Source organism: Rosa rugosa, chromosome 1 (genome assembly GCF_958449725.1).
Source record: "Rosa rugosa chromosome 1, drRosRugo1.1, whole genome shotgun sequence".
Lineage (NCBI taxonomy): Eukaryota > Viridiplantae > Streptophyta > Magnoliopsida > Rosales > Rosaceae > Rosa > Rosa rugosa.
In genome coordinates, this window is record NC_084820.1 from 16,733,499 (window position 1) to 16,750,056 (window position 16,558).

General features: G+C 38.9%; 2 protein-coding genes and 1 long non-coding RNA gene across 12 annotated transcripts; 1 reads left to right on the forward strand and 2 right to left on the reverse strand.

Annotated features, from left to right (window-relative positions):
• Nucleotides 1-459: 459 nt before the first annotated feature.
• Nucleotides 460-3,676, forward strand: LOC133721321 (uncharacterized). Its single transcript, XR_009852163.1, has 5 exons — nucleotides 460-707; nucleotides 821-930; nucleotides 1,672-2,168; nucleotides 2,295-2,465; nucleotides 3,539-3,676. It is a non-coding gene; the product is annotated as an uncharacterized LOC133721321 (long non-coding RNA).
• LOC133721263 (uncharacterized) lies at nucleotides 3,187-10,047 on the reverse strand. 10 transcript variants are annotated; one of them, XM_062147836.1, is made up of 12 exons: nucleotides 9,883-10,047; nucleotides 9,362-9,415; nucleotides 9,231-9,244; nucleotides 8,318-8,457; nucleotides 7,724-7,759; nucleotides 7,580-7,617; nucleotides 7,097-7,195; nucleotides 6,372-6,734; nucleotides 5,615-6,229; nucleotides 4,835-5,446; nucleotides 4,078-4,689; nucleotides 3,187-3,919 (listed from the first exon to the last, which is right to left on the reverse strand). In XM_062147836.1, the coding sequence occupies exons 1-12, from the start codon at nucleotides 9,988-9,990 to the stop codon at nucleotides 3,266-3,268; spliced, it is 3,345 nt and encodes a 1,114-aa protein (XP_062003820.1). In that variant the 5' UTR covers nucleotides 9,991-10,047; the 3' UTR covers nucleotides 3,187-3,265. The 10 variants fall into 10 exon arrangements, with proteins under 10 accessions (XP_062003820.1, XP_062003816.1, XP_062003842.1 ...); XM_062147832.1 differs by having other exon boundaries at nucleotides 8,318-8,460; XM_062147858.1 differs by lacking the exon at nucleotides 8,318-8,457 and having other exon boundaries at nucleotides 7,585-7,617; nucleotides 9,178-9,244; nucleotides 9,883-9,962.
• A 4,070-nt stretch (nucleotides 10,048-14,117) lies between these two features.
• LOC133725589 (uncharacterized) lies at nucleotides 14,118-14,887 on the reverse strand. The gene has a single exon (XM_062152933.1). The coding sequence runs from the start codon at nucleotides 14,844-14,846 to the stop codon at nucleotides 14,241-14,243; it is 606 nt and encodes a 201-aa protein (XP_062008917.1). The 5' UTR covers nucleotides 14,847-14,887; the 3' UTR covers nucleotides 14,118-14,240.
• Nucleotides 14,888-16,558: the final 1,671 nt, after the last annotated feature.

The following is a 16,558-nucleotide window of genomic DNA, read 5'->3' on the forward strand; positions in this document are numbered from 1 at the left end:
ATTAGGAACGGAAATTAATACGATTAAATGAATCAATTCTTGATGTTAAATTCAGTGGTGGGTGAACGGGTATTCATTAGAATGAGGACTGCATTTCGTTGTAATTATAGATTACTTCATTTGATCGATTCACATTTAAGTGACAAAGTCAGAATTTTCTGTATCATTATTAAACCGTTAACGACATGAAATACGTTGAACACTCACATACAATTGATCTATCGGCGAGTCTTACCAATTATTAAGTTACGTGTATAACACATCAGAATGATAGTAACACCTGAGTCAAATGAACCAAGTTAATGTCCATTAGCGTAAACAGGGGCGGATCTACATGGTGGGCTATATGGGCTCAAGCCTAGACAGTTTTTTGGGCAAAAAACTGCCAAAGTATATATATATATATATATATATATATATATATATATATGTGTGTGTGTGTATCTATTTCAGCCCATACCCAAAGAAAAAAAAAAAAAAAGGGAGGTAAAGCCGTGTTCTCCACTTCTCCCCGAGCCACAGCTTCGAGACCTCGACTGCTTCGAGTTCTCTCCTCTCTTCGCCTCCTCAGTCCTCGCCTATTTTTCACTAATCGGAAATATCAGACTATCAGAGTATCAGACCCTCCGCAGCCGGCGGCTCCGCCTTTTCTTCTCCAATCTCCACCTCTCCCTTCCGTTGCCCGATCTAATGCCCAACTGCCCAAGGTTTCTTTCACTCTCCTAGTCTCCTTTACGCCAATTTCGTATCTTGTTCGATTTTCTTAATGTGGGTTCACTGGGTATATTCCATTTCACTGGGTATCTTGTTCGATTTGCAGATTTGCAGAGATTCTTGGCTTCTTGCAGAGTTGCAGACTGGAGTGACCGAGTGATTGGCTAATTGCCTGGGTTTCTGGAAGAGTTCTGGCCCTCCATGGCTCCATGAATTGTGAGTTGGGATTTTAATTTTTGGGTATAAGTTGATGATTGGGATTGTTGGATTTATTTAGGAATTAGGGGATATCGGTTTTGGCCTTTTGGAAAGAAGGAGGGTGATGAGCTAAGAAGGAATTCTGATGTCATGGAGATCCTTAGGAAGACAAAATTTCCAAAGGTTAATGGCTCTAGCGTGTTGAAAAACCCAGAAACAACCTTGGAGCATGACTCTAGAATCATAGTAATTCTTTAAAGCAGTCCATGTATTTTAAGCTGACAGAAATTGTTGGCATGCAAGGATCATTAGATAGTGATCCTAAAAGATTCTTAGAAATTGGACTATATGGACAATCCTCTAACTAGGCTTACTGATCAAATAGTTCCATTTCTACAGATACATGTTAAGGAGGAAAGTATTCCCCATTGTTTTATTAATTTTGGATGATTTGGATGTCAAAATTTACCGTAGGCTGTAAGAGGCTATGAGACATTAGACATTATTTGTTGTGAAAGTCTGCTGCAAGTTAGTAATTAACTAATGGTAATGTATAATTAGTTAGGGTCTTTCTAAATGTACCCAGCAAATTTCTATGTAGACCCAGCAAATTTATTTGTTTATAAATATTTTTAATTAAACCACCCAATTTCCCAAACTGCCCTTCTTGTACCCAGCAAAGAAACTTCGTCTGTTGTTTTTTGGTGTGTTCGGATTGTAATTTGAGCTCCGATCATGTTTTTAACTGGTTTGCGTTAGTGGTGTGTGATCCTCCTTGTCGGTCGATCTCCGCGACTCCGCCGTTGATCGACGGTGAGAGATAGGGGAATTGAGCTGAGGGAGTGAAATCGGAGTCATGTTGGATCTTAATCTCAACGTGGTGGGATCGTCGTCGAAACAAAATGACGTCTTCGTCGTCGGTTCGGTTCAAGGTATGTTTCCGGAAGGCTCGGGCAGCGCGACGCAAATGGACGAGTCCGGGACGTCGAACTCGTCCGTAGTCAATGCCGACGCCTCCAGCACCAATGACGACTCGTGCTCCGCACGCGCCTCGGTGACGACGTTCAATTTCGATATTCTCAAGGTCGGTGGAGAAGAAGGAGAAGAAGAAGAAGACGACGACGTCGTTGTGACGAAGGAGCTGTTTCCAGTGAACAGTTGGCTGAGGAAGGGTGAAGAAGAGCATGAGAGAGCCCAGGTCTCGGAGTTCTCAATACAGAGGGGTCACTTTCTATAGAAGAACTGGTAGATGTTTGGTTAGTCAAATTTTCATTTACTCCATTGGTTCTCAACTTCAACTTCAACTTCAAGGTTGATTTTTCAGCAATTGAACGCAAATGCATCTGTCTCTCTAACCCAATTATTTTATTTGGTGGGCTCAGGGATTGTGGCAAACAAGGACTTAAAACAAAAATGGTTACTAAGCTATAGTACAGTCAAAACCTCATCTTGAAAGAACCCAGAAAGGCAGAAACTGCCGAAGAAGATTGGTATGAAGCGGGGAAGTTTTCATCGCCTCGTTGGCTTGTTTCTTTAGCTGGGAACAAGAAAAGGTTAGTATGGGAATTTAGGTGGTTTAATTAGAAATATTTATAAATAAATAAATTTGCTGGGTCTACATAGAAATTTATTGGGTACATTTAGAAAGACCCATTAGTTATTGTTGTGTTATGTCTGAAATATACATATATAACTGCATGTATAATTAGCCTAGACAGATTTTGGATCCTGGATCCGCCACTGAGCGTAACGCATTTAGCATGTGATATTTTCAAGAAATGTTGTTATTCTTGCAAGAATCAAATATAGAAAATGCAATTTGCCTAGTGTAAACCCTAAAATCCGTTTCTATGTTGGTAAACAAGCCGTTGACCCATTAGCACCTTCCGTTCTATAATCCTAAGTCATTACTACCTTTCGTTCTAAATTCTAATCCTTTTAGTGCAAAACATTTCAGCGCTTTTCGTGTTGCACTTAGTACTTGGTCTGGATGTACGCAGATTTAGAAAACTATGACACGACAAGCCATCAACAGGTCAACATGTTTCATCTTACACTGAGATCATCGATTCGAATTAAGAGTCCAGAATACTTTTGCTAAATACATAAACATTGCATTATTGGACCTAGTCATATACTACAACAAGGGCTATCTATTTAGGATTCAGGACCAGGGAGCAGCAACAAAGTTTGGACATCAATACTGTGCTCCTGCCTAGTCGTGATGCACAAAAATTGTATCAGTGATATCTATCAGAATTTACAAAGTAAGTATGACAATGCTCAACAGTAGTCCAAGATGAGTGAAAATAATTTAGCAGATTTGCTACAAATATAACCCACAATATACACCTTACTTCTTAGATGATTCATCAATGAGTTGCTTTACAAATTCCAATTTCTCTTCCTCATCCAAAGTAAGAAAAAAATCAGCATTCCAAGTATCAGCCATGAGTAGTCTTAATGCTTTCACTCGATCAGTAATAGAAAGCCCCAACTTTATAAGCTCAGACCGTAACTGACCTGTTCTGTTATCTTTTGACTGCAGAGATTCATTGTTACCTTTGGATTGCTGAGATTCATTCTTATCTTTGGATAGAGACTCATTGACATCTTTTGGTTGCAGGGACTCATTTTTATCTTTCGACTGCAGATTTTCGATTAGTACTCGCATTTGCTCCTTTGAAGTTTGCATCATTCCCACAAATGACGCAGCAACTTTGTTTAACGAAGCACCTAAATCATCATCTTGTCTTCTGCTATTTCTTTGAGGGGAATGAGATTTATCTGCTTCTTTGTTTGTTGAGATGCGGTCAACAGACCTTGAGTTAGTGTCTTCCTCTATCCCCAAGTCACCTGACTCAACCTCATCACTGTTAATCCCCTCTACTGTTTCAATATGAGCTTGAGATGCTTTTACATTTGTGGAGTCCACTCCAAATATATGAGCAAGTCTATCATAAAGTGGAAAATGTCTGTATCTCCACTTCCCTGCCTCCTTATGATGCTACAGTTCAGTACACAAATGTTAATAGAATCTAAATTAACACAAATGTAAGATCAGAAGTAACACATAAGTTATCAATTGACAATTAATTTATAAACAGAAAATTCCAAAAGTAAATACCATATTAGGCTAATTAGCATATGGAGTTCATATAATACCTGAACAAAGCCTTTCCATGATTCTTCACATTCAACCACCACACATTTTGTTCTATCATTCCACCCAAACCCACTGTTGAGTATGTCACACACTGTACTGAATCCCTTCTTCAATTTTTTAATTTTTGACTCAACGTGTGGGTAAGCTTTCAGTCCTGATGCTGGACATAAATTGCACAAAGTGTTTTCTATTAGTGTCAATGTACCAGATCTGAAAGTTTTATTATGGAAACGATGACCCTTTGCAACTAGATCCTCTAAGATGCTTAAAAGTGCATCCTCCTCCTCCTTGGTCCATTTACGCCTTCTCCTTTTTCTATTTGTCTCATTGATATGATGAATACCTCCCATATCATCTTCTCTTCTCTTACTTGGTAGTGAATGAGATTGATCTATGTCCTTGGTTGTTGAGACTTGTTCAACTGCCTTTGGACAAGCGTCTTTCAGTGTCCCAAAGTCAGTTGTATTAAACTCAACACAGTTCATCTCCTCAACCATTTCAGCTGAAGTTTGGGTTGTTTTTGCAATTGGGCGGCCCACTTCAAATATATAAATAAGTCTTTCAAAAAGTGGAAAAAATTTCCCCCTCCACTTATCTGCCTCCTTATGATGCTACAGGTTCAATAAACAAATATCAGCATGAATATAATCCAAACTTAAGATTAACAAGTAAAACATATGCAGTAAGTTGAGAGTTAACTTATAGATCCTAGATGTATCAGTATGTCATAAAGTTAAGATTATCATACAGTCATACCTGAACATATCTTTTCCATGTTTCACTGTCAACCTCCACACATTTCATCTCATTGTTCCAACTAAAGCCATCTGTGTTGAGCATGTCACATACAATACTGCATTCCTGTTTCAACTTTTTAATTTTTGACTCAACATGTGGGCTAGCTTTCAGTCCTGAGGCTGGACATAATTTGGATAAGGCATCTTCTATTAGAGTTGACATACCAGGTTTGAAAGTACCCTTTTCGTAACGGTGACCCTTCGCAATTAGATCCTCTAGAATGCCTAAAAGTGCGTCTTCCTCCTCCTCGGTCCACGTACGTCTGCGCCTTCTTTTACTTGTCTCATCGATATGACTACTACCTCCTGTATCATCCTCTCTCCTCCTCTTTCTTTGTGAGGAATGAGAATGATCTGTTTGCTTGGTAATTAATTGGTCAACTGACCTTGGACAAGTGCCTTCCTCTATCCCAAAGTCAGTTGAATTAACCTCAAAACAGTTGATCTCCTCAGCTATCTCAGCTCGTGCTTGGGTTGTTTTTACAGTTGCGCGGTCCACATCAAATATATGAGTAAGTCTGTCAAAAATTGGAAAATATTTTCCCCTCCACTTATCTGCCTCCCTATGAGTCTACAGGTTCAATAAATAGAGGTCATTTACAAGCAAAAGATATGCTACAAGTTGACACTTCACTCATACATCCTAAACATCAATAATATATATATATATATATATATATATATATATATATATATATATATATAAGGCTTATAAGCAGTGAAATTAAGATTATCATACCTGAACATAGGATTTCCATGTTTCTCCATTGTCAACCTCCACACATTTCATCACATTATTCCAGCTAAACCCAGTTCTGTTGAGCATGTCACTTACTATGCTGCATTTCCTTTTCCAGTTCTTAACTTTTGACTCAATATGTCTAGCTTTCAGCCCTGAGGCTAGACATAAATGACGCAAGGCATCTTCTATTTGAGCGAATGTACCAGATCTGAAAGTACCATTATCATAAAGAGGACCCTTTGCAACTAGATCCTCTAGAATGCCTAAAACTGCATCCTCCTCCTCCTTGGTCCATAAATGTCTGCCATTCTTTTCATTTGTTTCATTGATTTGACTACTACCTCCAGAGTCATCATCTCTTCTCCTCTTACTTGGTGAGGAATGAGATTGATCTGTTTGCTTGTTAGTTGATACTTGGTCAACTGACCTTGGAAAAGTGTCTTCCTCTATCTCAAAGTCAGTTGTACTAACATCCATACAATTCAACTCCTGACCTATATCAGCTGAATTTTGGGACCTTTCTCCAAGTGCACAGTCCGCTTTGAATATATAACCAAGCCTGTCATAAAGAGGAAAAAATTTACCCCTCCACCCAGCTGCCTCCTTGTGATGCTACAAATTTAATTAACAACCCTTAGTAATTTACTAATTATAATACAAATGTGAGTTCACAACTATGTATGTTAAATCCGACACTTCATTACCCGACATTTGAATAAAGGGACCATATTAAATGCTGAAGTTAATATCATACCTGAAGATACGCTTTCCATGTCTCTTCAGTATCAACCATCACACATTTCTTTTCATCATTCCATTCAAACCCAGTTTTGTTCACCATTTCATAAACTATACGGAACTGCTTCTTCAATATTTTCATTTTTGACTCAATGTGTGGCTTAGCTTTCAGGCCAGACTCTGGAAACAAATTGTGCAAGGCATTTTCTACTTGATTCAATGCTCCACTTTTGAAAGTACCATTATCATGACGATGATTCTTTGCAACTAGATCCTCTAGGATGCCTAAAAGTGCAGACTCCTCCTCTCTGGTCCATACCCGTCTACTCCCTTTTTTATTTGCCTCATTGAGTTGACTACTATCCATTCCTAAAATGTCCTGGTGGAGAACATCCGACCATTTAACCATAACAGTCAATAACAAAAACAATAATAATGAATAATATTTATAATACAACAAGATAATTATTAATACTAATTATATTGGATTTCAAATATGATTGCTAGATCTTTAGTTTCAGCATGACATGAAACATTCTTCTTTCCTTCTTGGTCTAACTGATAAAAACCAGTAGTATGGTTTGAGAAGTGAAATCATTAGGTCTAATTAAGATCTTTTTTTCTGTTTTGCTGAAATCAAATCCTAACACGTCTTTTTTTTTTCCCTCAAAGTTTAATTTCTAATTGTTTTTAGCTGTCTCATGAGTACTTGCCTACTCATCTCTAACATTTCATGTGTACCTTATCCAGCTGAGAAGCAAGTTCCCAATCATCAATGACTTGCTTCCTTAATTTTGAAGGAATTTGAATCTTCACAAGTTTTCCCAAGGCAACAGTGTCCTAATAATTACAGAACCCAGAATTAGCACACCATCAAGGAAATGACCATATAAACAAACTTAATAAGATATTTACGACCTACATAAGGGAGCATTTATAATCAGTGAGCAAGCATATGCAGTTTCTCGTTGACAAAGAACAAATGGATACAAAAAGTAAATTAGTCATCCAGACAAGCAATAAAAGCCCAATATAAAGCTGAGGAAAATGTATCCATGCGTTTGTTGTCTTTCATTATCTTTTTCAATTAGTAAGGCTCAAGAACCACGGCTATAAGCAACGTCACCAGATTTCTGTGTAAAATCCTATGGAAAAAGGAATCAGGCCAGAAAATGTAAAAAAAAAAAATGCAAAGTAGTATATTCAGTCTAATAGATGCCAGACCTCACCACAGTCATTCTTTCGCTTCTTCCCTTCTGCCACTGCAATAAATGTTAATATTAGCATACTAAGAGAGACCTGGTTTCTTTTCACATGCATATTTATTGAGAATAAATCAAAGCTAAGGAATCAGAAAATATGTTGTACCATTGTTCTTCTGCTCCTCTTTCTCCATTTTTGCATCTAGAAAATGAACAGACAGAAACTAGTATCAACATAGCAACAGAAAGAAGCAGTGCTAACAAGTTGCCAAAGGCCCGCCAAAATGTTAAGGAAAACTGTGATCCTACATTCTAGATTTGGCTGGCCACATGAAGGCCAGCAGCCCGTGCTGCCTAAAAAGTCTGCCACTGCTGGTCCTCTTTGCTTTATTTTATTCTTATATTAGACCTTTTCATTGATTTTCAGTAAGAGTAGAATTATCATCATGATTCGGTCGGGAAACTAACTTTTTGGGTGTAAACATTAACAAAGCAAAAAACAATGGTTAAGAAAGTGTAACTACTTGCATCATGACAGAAAGACAGAAACGGAGCTATTCTTGTCTTTAAAAAATTAATGCATTTGATAATTCCCCACTTGCCAAGAGAAAACAAAATTTCCTATTGGAAAATTTAAGTTCATACCAAATATGATCACCTCCTAGTGTACAAATACAACAAAGAAGCATGTGTAGACGAACAAAACTGCTATTGGAACATTTGAGGAACTAATACTAAAATAAAATGGGGCAAAGCTAACCAGTAGAGCTTTTTGGCTTCATTTGAGTCAAACGTCCAGACTTTGTAATTATGTCCTGTTTCTTGTTAAGAGCCTGTTGCTTCTTTATATTCTCTTCATTATGTTTCAACAGGCGATCCACACCTACCCATTCGTCCCAACTGCTGGAAAGATATCCAAGCCATAGTAATGATTACTGTAACCCTTTAAGAAAAGGGAAAACCATTTCAACAGAAGAGTATGAATCCCAATTTACTCTTCATAGACAAAATATATAATATAGGAATGACTTTTAAGGAACGCTTTGTAAGGGAAAAGAGTGTACTTTATCTTTAAAATTAGAAAAGAGAGGCCTCGCTTTAAATTTTATTCAGGTGCAACCATATAGTATGTTGAAAACTATGAAATGGAGTATGATGTGAGCTAATATAATTATCATCAAACACAAGTTTTCAAAGGACACCTGAAACTATATTTCATGTAAAAAGAGAAAGAACACAGCTTCCATTTTGTTATGGCAGTTCTCTTCTGTCCTGGTAAAGACTGGACCGGAGGGAACCATCTACTTGTGTGCTATTTCATGATCTAAACCTGTAGAGACTTAGCTTTTGAAGTCAAGAGCTTAATATTTACTCCTATGCATATTGCCATTATAAAAGACAGATAAGCAATACAAAGGAATGCTTATATATGAGTTATAGTATCCTTGATTGAAACTACATCCAAATAACCCAACAGCTCAGTAGCTGCAATCCAATTGCAGATATCAAGCGTACCGCCAGAAAACTTATCCTAATTACATTTCTGTGTGAGATCGAGTGAGTGTTTTGTGTGTGTGTGCGAGAGTGCGAGAGAGAGAGCTCTGATTCAGCATTGTTTACCTCGTTAACTCTGCTTTGAAAAAACAATAAGGTGGGTAGAAAAGGAAACATACACTTTATTCCAACCCTGCAAAACACCAAATGAAGCAACAATCAAATATCACAATCAGATACTACTTTGCTTAATGCATTCATAATTTCATATTACTATGAATTACTTTCGAGTAATTTCCTGGCGACTTACAAGATAGTGAACAAAGTATTTCCATTCGTTTTTCCTCAGCTCCGCCTTTTGAACCTACAATGTAATTGCTTAACTCGATTAGATCAAAATCGAAACAAAAACTCTTCTTCAGCTTGCTTACTTCAGAGTTCAGAACTATAGTGAATCAAATTAAGAACCAAACTATAGTGCATCTGCTTGGTGCCCAAGTGCTAGAGATAGCATCACTACTAGAAAGGTACAAAAATATCTAGAAGAAAATACCAGCTATATTCTTAAATCAGAACTACAGTGAATCAAATTAGATTGAGGAATGCAAATTGAAACCTGAAATTGGAGTACTATCTAATGATTAGAAGATACAATTCCAGATTAGAGGTTACAATTCCAAATCAAATCGATCAAATCCTGCCCTAAAATCAGATTTTAAACCATGATAATGGAGCTCAATTCAATTTTGAAGCAAAGGGAGAGAGTTTGGAAAAGAAAAGTTCGGCAGTTATATAGAAGAAAATGGAGGTTGGAGAAGAGAAAGGAGATGCCTTGGCTTCGCAGATGCGAGTGTTGTGGAAGGAGAGGACCTTCTCGCCTTCGGAGAAGACCGGAGCGTCGCCGTCGGAGGCCGAGTCGTCCGTCGACGAGTTCCCCATTTTTTTGTAGACCAATTGTTGACCGCGGGAGATAGGATCCGACTTGTCATTCCAATACCCGTCGTTCACCGGGTGAAATTCCAACTCTAACCTCGAGTCTGATTTGTATTTACAGTATTTTGACAAAAACATTGTGAATATCAATATTTAGTGTTACCTTTTCAATATTACACTAGGGTCTCGTTTAGTTGGAGAAGGTGATCACTATAATTTTCTGTAAAATTAAAAAATTAATTTAAAAGTGACTGATATTTAAAAAAAAAAAAAACAAAAAAAAAAGTAGTTGGCTCTGCGTTTTTCGAAGAAGAGAGAAATAGTCGTTTTCGAAGAGAAGCACCAGTTATGTTCTCATGTTCCGTCCAACGGCACGTCTTCGGGACGTCGTCGTCGGACGGGTAGGTTTAGATTCTCAGTCCGCCGGTGAAGGTCCAAAGCAGAGTACGGGCCAAGACGAGAAGGATCGTTGGCGGAGTTATCAGTACGTAAGTGCAGAGATCGACAAACAGTCTGCAACCACCAACTTGGGCCAACAAATGCGCCTTTGGCCGTGATCGTGGAGGACTGGGGGAGGGCGAGTTCCTTATTCGAGGCTACAATCCGGACCTGGCTGCACTCTGAACCTGTTGCAAATGGTGATCCGGCAACAGTTGTTGAGCGTGAATGTTTCAACGGCACTGCTTGGACGTGTGTGTGTGTCGGCGGTGGCGAGGATCAAGCGTGTCGTGTTTTGGCCACTGGTTCCGGCCGAGATTCTATGGCGTCGTGGTTCGTTGGTTGCTGTGCTGCCATTCCGACCGGGAAAGGTGGACGATCCCGCGCAACATGGTCGTGGGCTTCTCCAGGGTGGTGGGCCTATCCAGAATCGTGGGCCTGTCTTCATTCCTTGGGCCTCTACTAGTGGGCTTATAGTAGGTATTATTTAGTTTTGATATTATGTATCAGGTTTAGGTGTAGTTTCTCTACAATAAATCACTGCCAATTCTTGGCAAGATCATGTGGGCTCGGTACCAGGCTGCATACTCAGTCAGCCTTGTCTGCCCTAGCGAGGCAACAGATCTTAAATTTGGTGCAACCTCCTAGTGGTAGGATGAAATGTCGTGTCACGGTTTTATTTCTGATCGTCAGCATATTGGGAAAGATTTTTTATTGGTTTTATGGCATTGCTTGCTTTAACTTTTCGATATGCCACCACTATTGTAAAGCAAATAGAGTAGTCCATATGACACTCTTTGCTACTGGGTGCATGTTCGAATACATTGTAGTTGGTAGTCATCTCTCTCACCCTACTGCTTTTCTCTCTCTCTCTCTCTCATTGTCATTTGTAATTTTGAGTTCCAACTCCAGCTGCCTTGGACAACGAGGGTTGTCAGCGCATGACCGTGAGTGATCTTATTGCAATTACTGGTGTTAGACGTTTGGCACTGACGACATTGATTACCTATGCCAAGAAGTCAAGATAGTTGGTTCCTTTCACCCCTTTTTAGTTAGACTTTGAACTTTCTCTAGCTCTAGCTTCACAGACCAGTGTCATAATGGTTTGTCCTGCAAGGAAACAGAATTTGGGATGCCCAGTTGGTAGTAAGAACAAGGCTAAGAATGACAAGTTGCTGTCTAAGAAGCTGAAGCTTTTGAAAGACTCCAAGCTTCCCAAGAAGCAGAAGAAGATGCTGGAGAAAAATGAGCAGCTGGTGGAACGAGTAGGGTCTGTAGCAGCAATCGAGAACCTAGGGGTAGCCCCTTTGCGCAGGGTGGTCCTATGATTTGAATAAATTAGAGTTAGATCTTGAATTGTTTGGTGATAATCCTAGTAATGTCAGGTTTTTTTTTTTTTTTTTTTTTGAGCTTTCTATCTAGGGTAGCTTTAGGGCTACCTAGACAATGAAAGAATTTTGTCGTGCTCTCCATGTATGGTCATTGTGTACTGTTGCCTATTTTTACGTTTAATGGATTGACACCCAACTTCGTTGAAAAAAAAAAATTCAAATTCTTATGCAATTATCGAATATATAAACGACATAAGCTCGTGTTTGAATTGTTACTATGAGCAGGGAAAATTTATAATTGTGGTGAACTGGTGATTAAAAGTAGGGATCTTGACCAAAACCCCCAAAATGAGCCAAAGTTATCCCACTTACCCCAGCAACAGATTTTTATTCCCACATACACAATTTAATAGAAAATGACCATTTTGCCCTCAACCCAATTAAACAATTACAACCATTGCCACTCAACACCAATCTCTCACACATCCCGATCTCTCTCTCCTCTCTCTATGCCCCTCCCTCTCTCCCTACTGACCTCCGGCTCCGGCGCACGACCCAGGCTCTCTCTCCCCTCCGGCGCTGGACCCAGGCCGTCTCCCTTTCCTCCAGACTCGGGCCGCCCACCACGGCTTCGTCACCGGAGGAATCGACCTCGACGACTCTGTCCAGATTGGAGTCGACCTCGACGACTGGCTGGTCCTAGTCCAACACCACTTCACCGTCGATCATAGTAACGACCACAACGCCGAATTCAAAGTCGACAATTTCTCCGTCGACGACGACGGCGGTTCCACTCCCAAGTCCTCCTCTGCCGTGGCGATTCGTCGAACACCTCGAGCTACAGGTCCACCAGTAGAATCCGGAAACTCGATCTCATCCCACTCCAAAGCGGTGACTGACCTCGGTGGATCGGCTGGTCCAGGTGACGTAGAAGAGGTGAGTGAGTGAGTGACGTCGGTCAACGACGAGAGCTTGGCCTTGGAGTCCTCGGCGTTGGAAACGTCGCACTGGATGTACTCAACGGAGGAGAAGAAGAGGAGCGAAGGAGGAAGATAAGGAGTGGAGAGAGTGAGGGGCTGAGAAAGGCCGGTAGATGAGATGAGGGGAATAGTAGGTGTTTTGAATCTTTTGATTTCTGAGCAGCCATCTTTTTTTTCTCCTTTTCTTTTTATTTTTCCTTAATTATCTATTGTATGGACTTGCAACAACTAGTATTAGAGAATCTTTGAAGATTGGAGCCTACTCATCCTGCATATAGTCCATACCTTGACTTGTTTTTTTATGATTGAGCTGCAACCCTCTTGCTTTTTTTATTTTTTTACTTTTTTGGTAAAATAGGGGGCAGAAGGTCGAAAAGGAAAGAAAAAAAAAGGAAAAAACAAGTTTTATTGAGGGACAATAGACGTCTATTGGGGGGCAATAGACGTCTATTGCGGGGCAATAGATATTTTAAATTAATGTAATCTCCTCTTTTTTTTCTTTAATTAAATTTATATTTGTGTAATTTTAGAAAAATTAGTTCTCATTTCGGTAATCGAAACGTCTATTGGGGGGCAATAGACGTCTCTTGGGAGGCAATAGACGTTTTAAAATTGATATAATTTCTTCGTTTTTTTCTTTAATCAAAGTTTTATCTGTCAAATTTTAGGAAGATTAGTTCCTATTTCGGCTACCGAAAGTTCTATTGGGGGGCAATAGACGTCTATTGGGGGGCAATACATGGCTGATAGTCGTCTATTGGGGGGCAATAGACGTCTATTAGGGGGCAATAGACTATCGGGGCAATAGACGTCTATTGGGGGGCAATAGGAGGCAATAGAGGTCTATTGGGGGGCAATAGATGTCTATTGGGGGCCAAAAAACCTTTCCGGTGAGATTTTCAACAAATTCCGGTGACCGGAATCCGGCGGCCGGTTATCGGAATCCGGCGGCCGGTGACCGGAATCCGGCGACCGGTGACGGGCTCCGGCGAAGTCTCCTATGGTTTCTCTCTCTTCTATTTTCTCTCTCTCTCTAAGTAAATAAGGGGTGAGGGGTAAAATGGTATTAAAATAAAATTAAAAACAAAAAAAAAATCTTAATGGGGTATTAGGGAAGACTCCCTTAGAGTGTATTGGGTAAGAGGGAATTAAAAAAACTCAATGGGGTTAGTGGGAAAAAAATCCCTAGAAATGGGGTAAATGGACAAAAACCCTTAAAAGTATTCATCACGATATAAACATTCATGTTTGAATCTCACTGAATGTTTTCCTCAAATTTACACAAAAATTAGTTAGTTACCTTTATTTTTACAAAAACTAAAAAATAAAAACTGAGAAAGAAACGAAATAAATAAAGTATATGATTATTAATAGATCTGGAAGATACAAAATGTGTAAATTAACAGAAAAGAATGAAAATATAAATAAAGAATTTTTAGTCTATGTAAATAAGCATTCTAGCTAGGCTGGGTTCCAAATCCCTTTTCAAAAAAGAACAATGAAATAGTCATTGATGTATGTTGTCTGTAAATTTGTTTCCTGTACCGGGACTTGGGCCTGAGTTCTTAGTTCCTCCCAAGGTCTCAACATTTGTAAATTTATTTCCTGTACCAGGGCTTGGGCCATCCTTAATCCCTCCGAGAATATCTACATTTGTAAATGAGTTTCCTGTACCAGGGCTTGGGCCGTCCTTAATCCCAGCAAGTATATCTACATTCGTAAATGAGTTTTCTGTATCACGGCTGGGGCCAGTATCCTTAATCCCTTCGTTGGTCTCAACATTAGTAAATTTGTGTCCCGTACCAGAGCTTGAGCCGGAATCTTTAACCCCTCCGAGTGTCTCAACATTTGTGACTTTGTTTCCAGTACCAGGGCTAGGGCCGGACACCTTTCTTCCTCCAAGGGTCCGTTGGTCAGTGAATTTGTTCCCTTGACCCGGGCTAGGACCCGACTCCTTGATCGATCCGAGACATAAGCCGTCAAAGAAAACCCCAATTGCTCCGCGACACAAGTTGGGGTGCTTCATAATATCAAAACGTCGAGCACTTGCTGCAAAAAATGTGGAGTCGAGCAAAAGAAGAACCAAAAGGAAACCAAGGCATTTAGTTGTCATCTTGGAAAGAAAGAGGTTAGGGAAAGAGCGCTGCAGTTCTATGTATTTATGTTTGTGATGATTTTAGTTTGGCCGGTGTGTCCTATTTATAAGGTTTGGTACTTGACAAGCAAGTAAGACTATAGTATAGATGAGGCTTCTTTGACTAGGATTTTTGGTGTGGAAAATACCATGTGTACGTTTCAACCAAACGTGACACATCCAATCTTCATGGCATGCTATATATGCATGTGTAGGAATTAGGAAGCACCACGGGTGGTTCGTAGTCACTAGGTAACATGGAAAAATGGACATAAAACATAGAAGATTGGGAGTCCAAGTTAGGAGGTGTGGAAAAAATAGTACTTTGTTGCAGAATGGGATTGAATAAGTTGAATGTTTAGGAAATAGCCATCGGAAAGTTCTTTCAGCCTGGCGACCAAAGACGAAGACAGTCAAACACCATTGCTACCTTTGAATTCCAATAGAGAAGGGTAGTGTGAATTGATTATTGAAACTATTTTTTATTATTTGTTTTTGGGTTTTATGACCAGTCAATTTTCATTAGAGCAATATATTGAGAAATAGCCACCATAATAGATTCGTGATACACTTCGATTTGTTTTGATACACTTGTGCATTGCAATACATCACACGTGGATTGATACAACGTTTAGTCATAGGAAAATTTAAAACGTCATATTATCGTATGATTTTCTAAGAATTTTGTTGTTGATTAGCATGTAGTCTAATGATAATAAGTTTTCTGCAACAAAATATTGACAAAGTTCTCAAGTTTGACTCTCTACTCATCCCGTCATCCGTTGATGAAGAAAAAATATGTAGTTGTTGATTTGTATTTGACTGGTATTCCTAAAAATATAGAGGGTGATTTTTCTCCCAAACTATTTGAGTTTTTTTTTCTACCAATTTGGGTATGCAAGTGCCAAGTTTCTATTGTTAGGTTATTCCTATGTCATGTGGGGTATATTTTATAATTTCTTTCAATTTCTTGTCAATGCACATCTTGTATTTGTAATTGTGGCGCCTTATATGACTAGCAAGAGAATACATCACAAATTCAAAATTTTGTAATTCTTTTTTTGTCGTGACATAACTTTCACTTCCAGTCACTACTACAAAAAAAACATTTAAGGACATTCAAAAAACGTCTTTGAAAACTTTAGATGACAGGCAAAAAAAACGTCATCTATCAAGGAGTCATTGTAAGTCACTTACAATGAAGTTGGAATAACGTCCTCTAATACCTATAGGCCCCGTTTGGATGGCAGGAAATCATGGTATGGAATGGGAATTAATTTTATTTTCCATTCAGACGTGCCGTTTGGTTGTAATCAAAGATTGGAAAGGAAATAAAAAATAAGATTTGACTGGAAATTGACTCCCTCATAAAGCCTGAATAGAATTACCTAGTCAGGGGTGGTATTCTATTTCCATTTCCCACTGTCAAAGACAAAATTACATTAATTATCCCTCTAAAAATTTATATTCCCCACCAATATTCCTTATAAATTGATGTACTTTAATTAGTAAGAGGGCATCATTGAAAATTATAATTTCATATTTCATTCTTATGACTTACCAAACACTACAATAGAAATGAAAAACTAATTCCAAAATTTAATTTCTAGTAATATTCCAAACACTCACATGGAAATATCAAAACATATTCCATTCCATATCCGTCTGGAAAGGAAAATAAATCCTTTTCC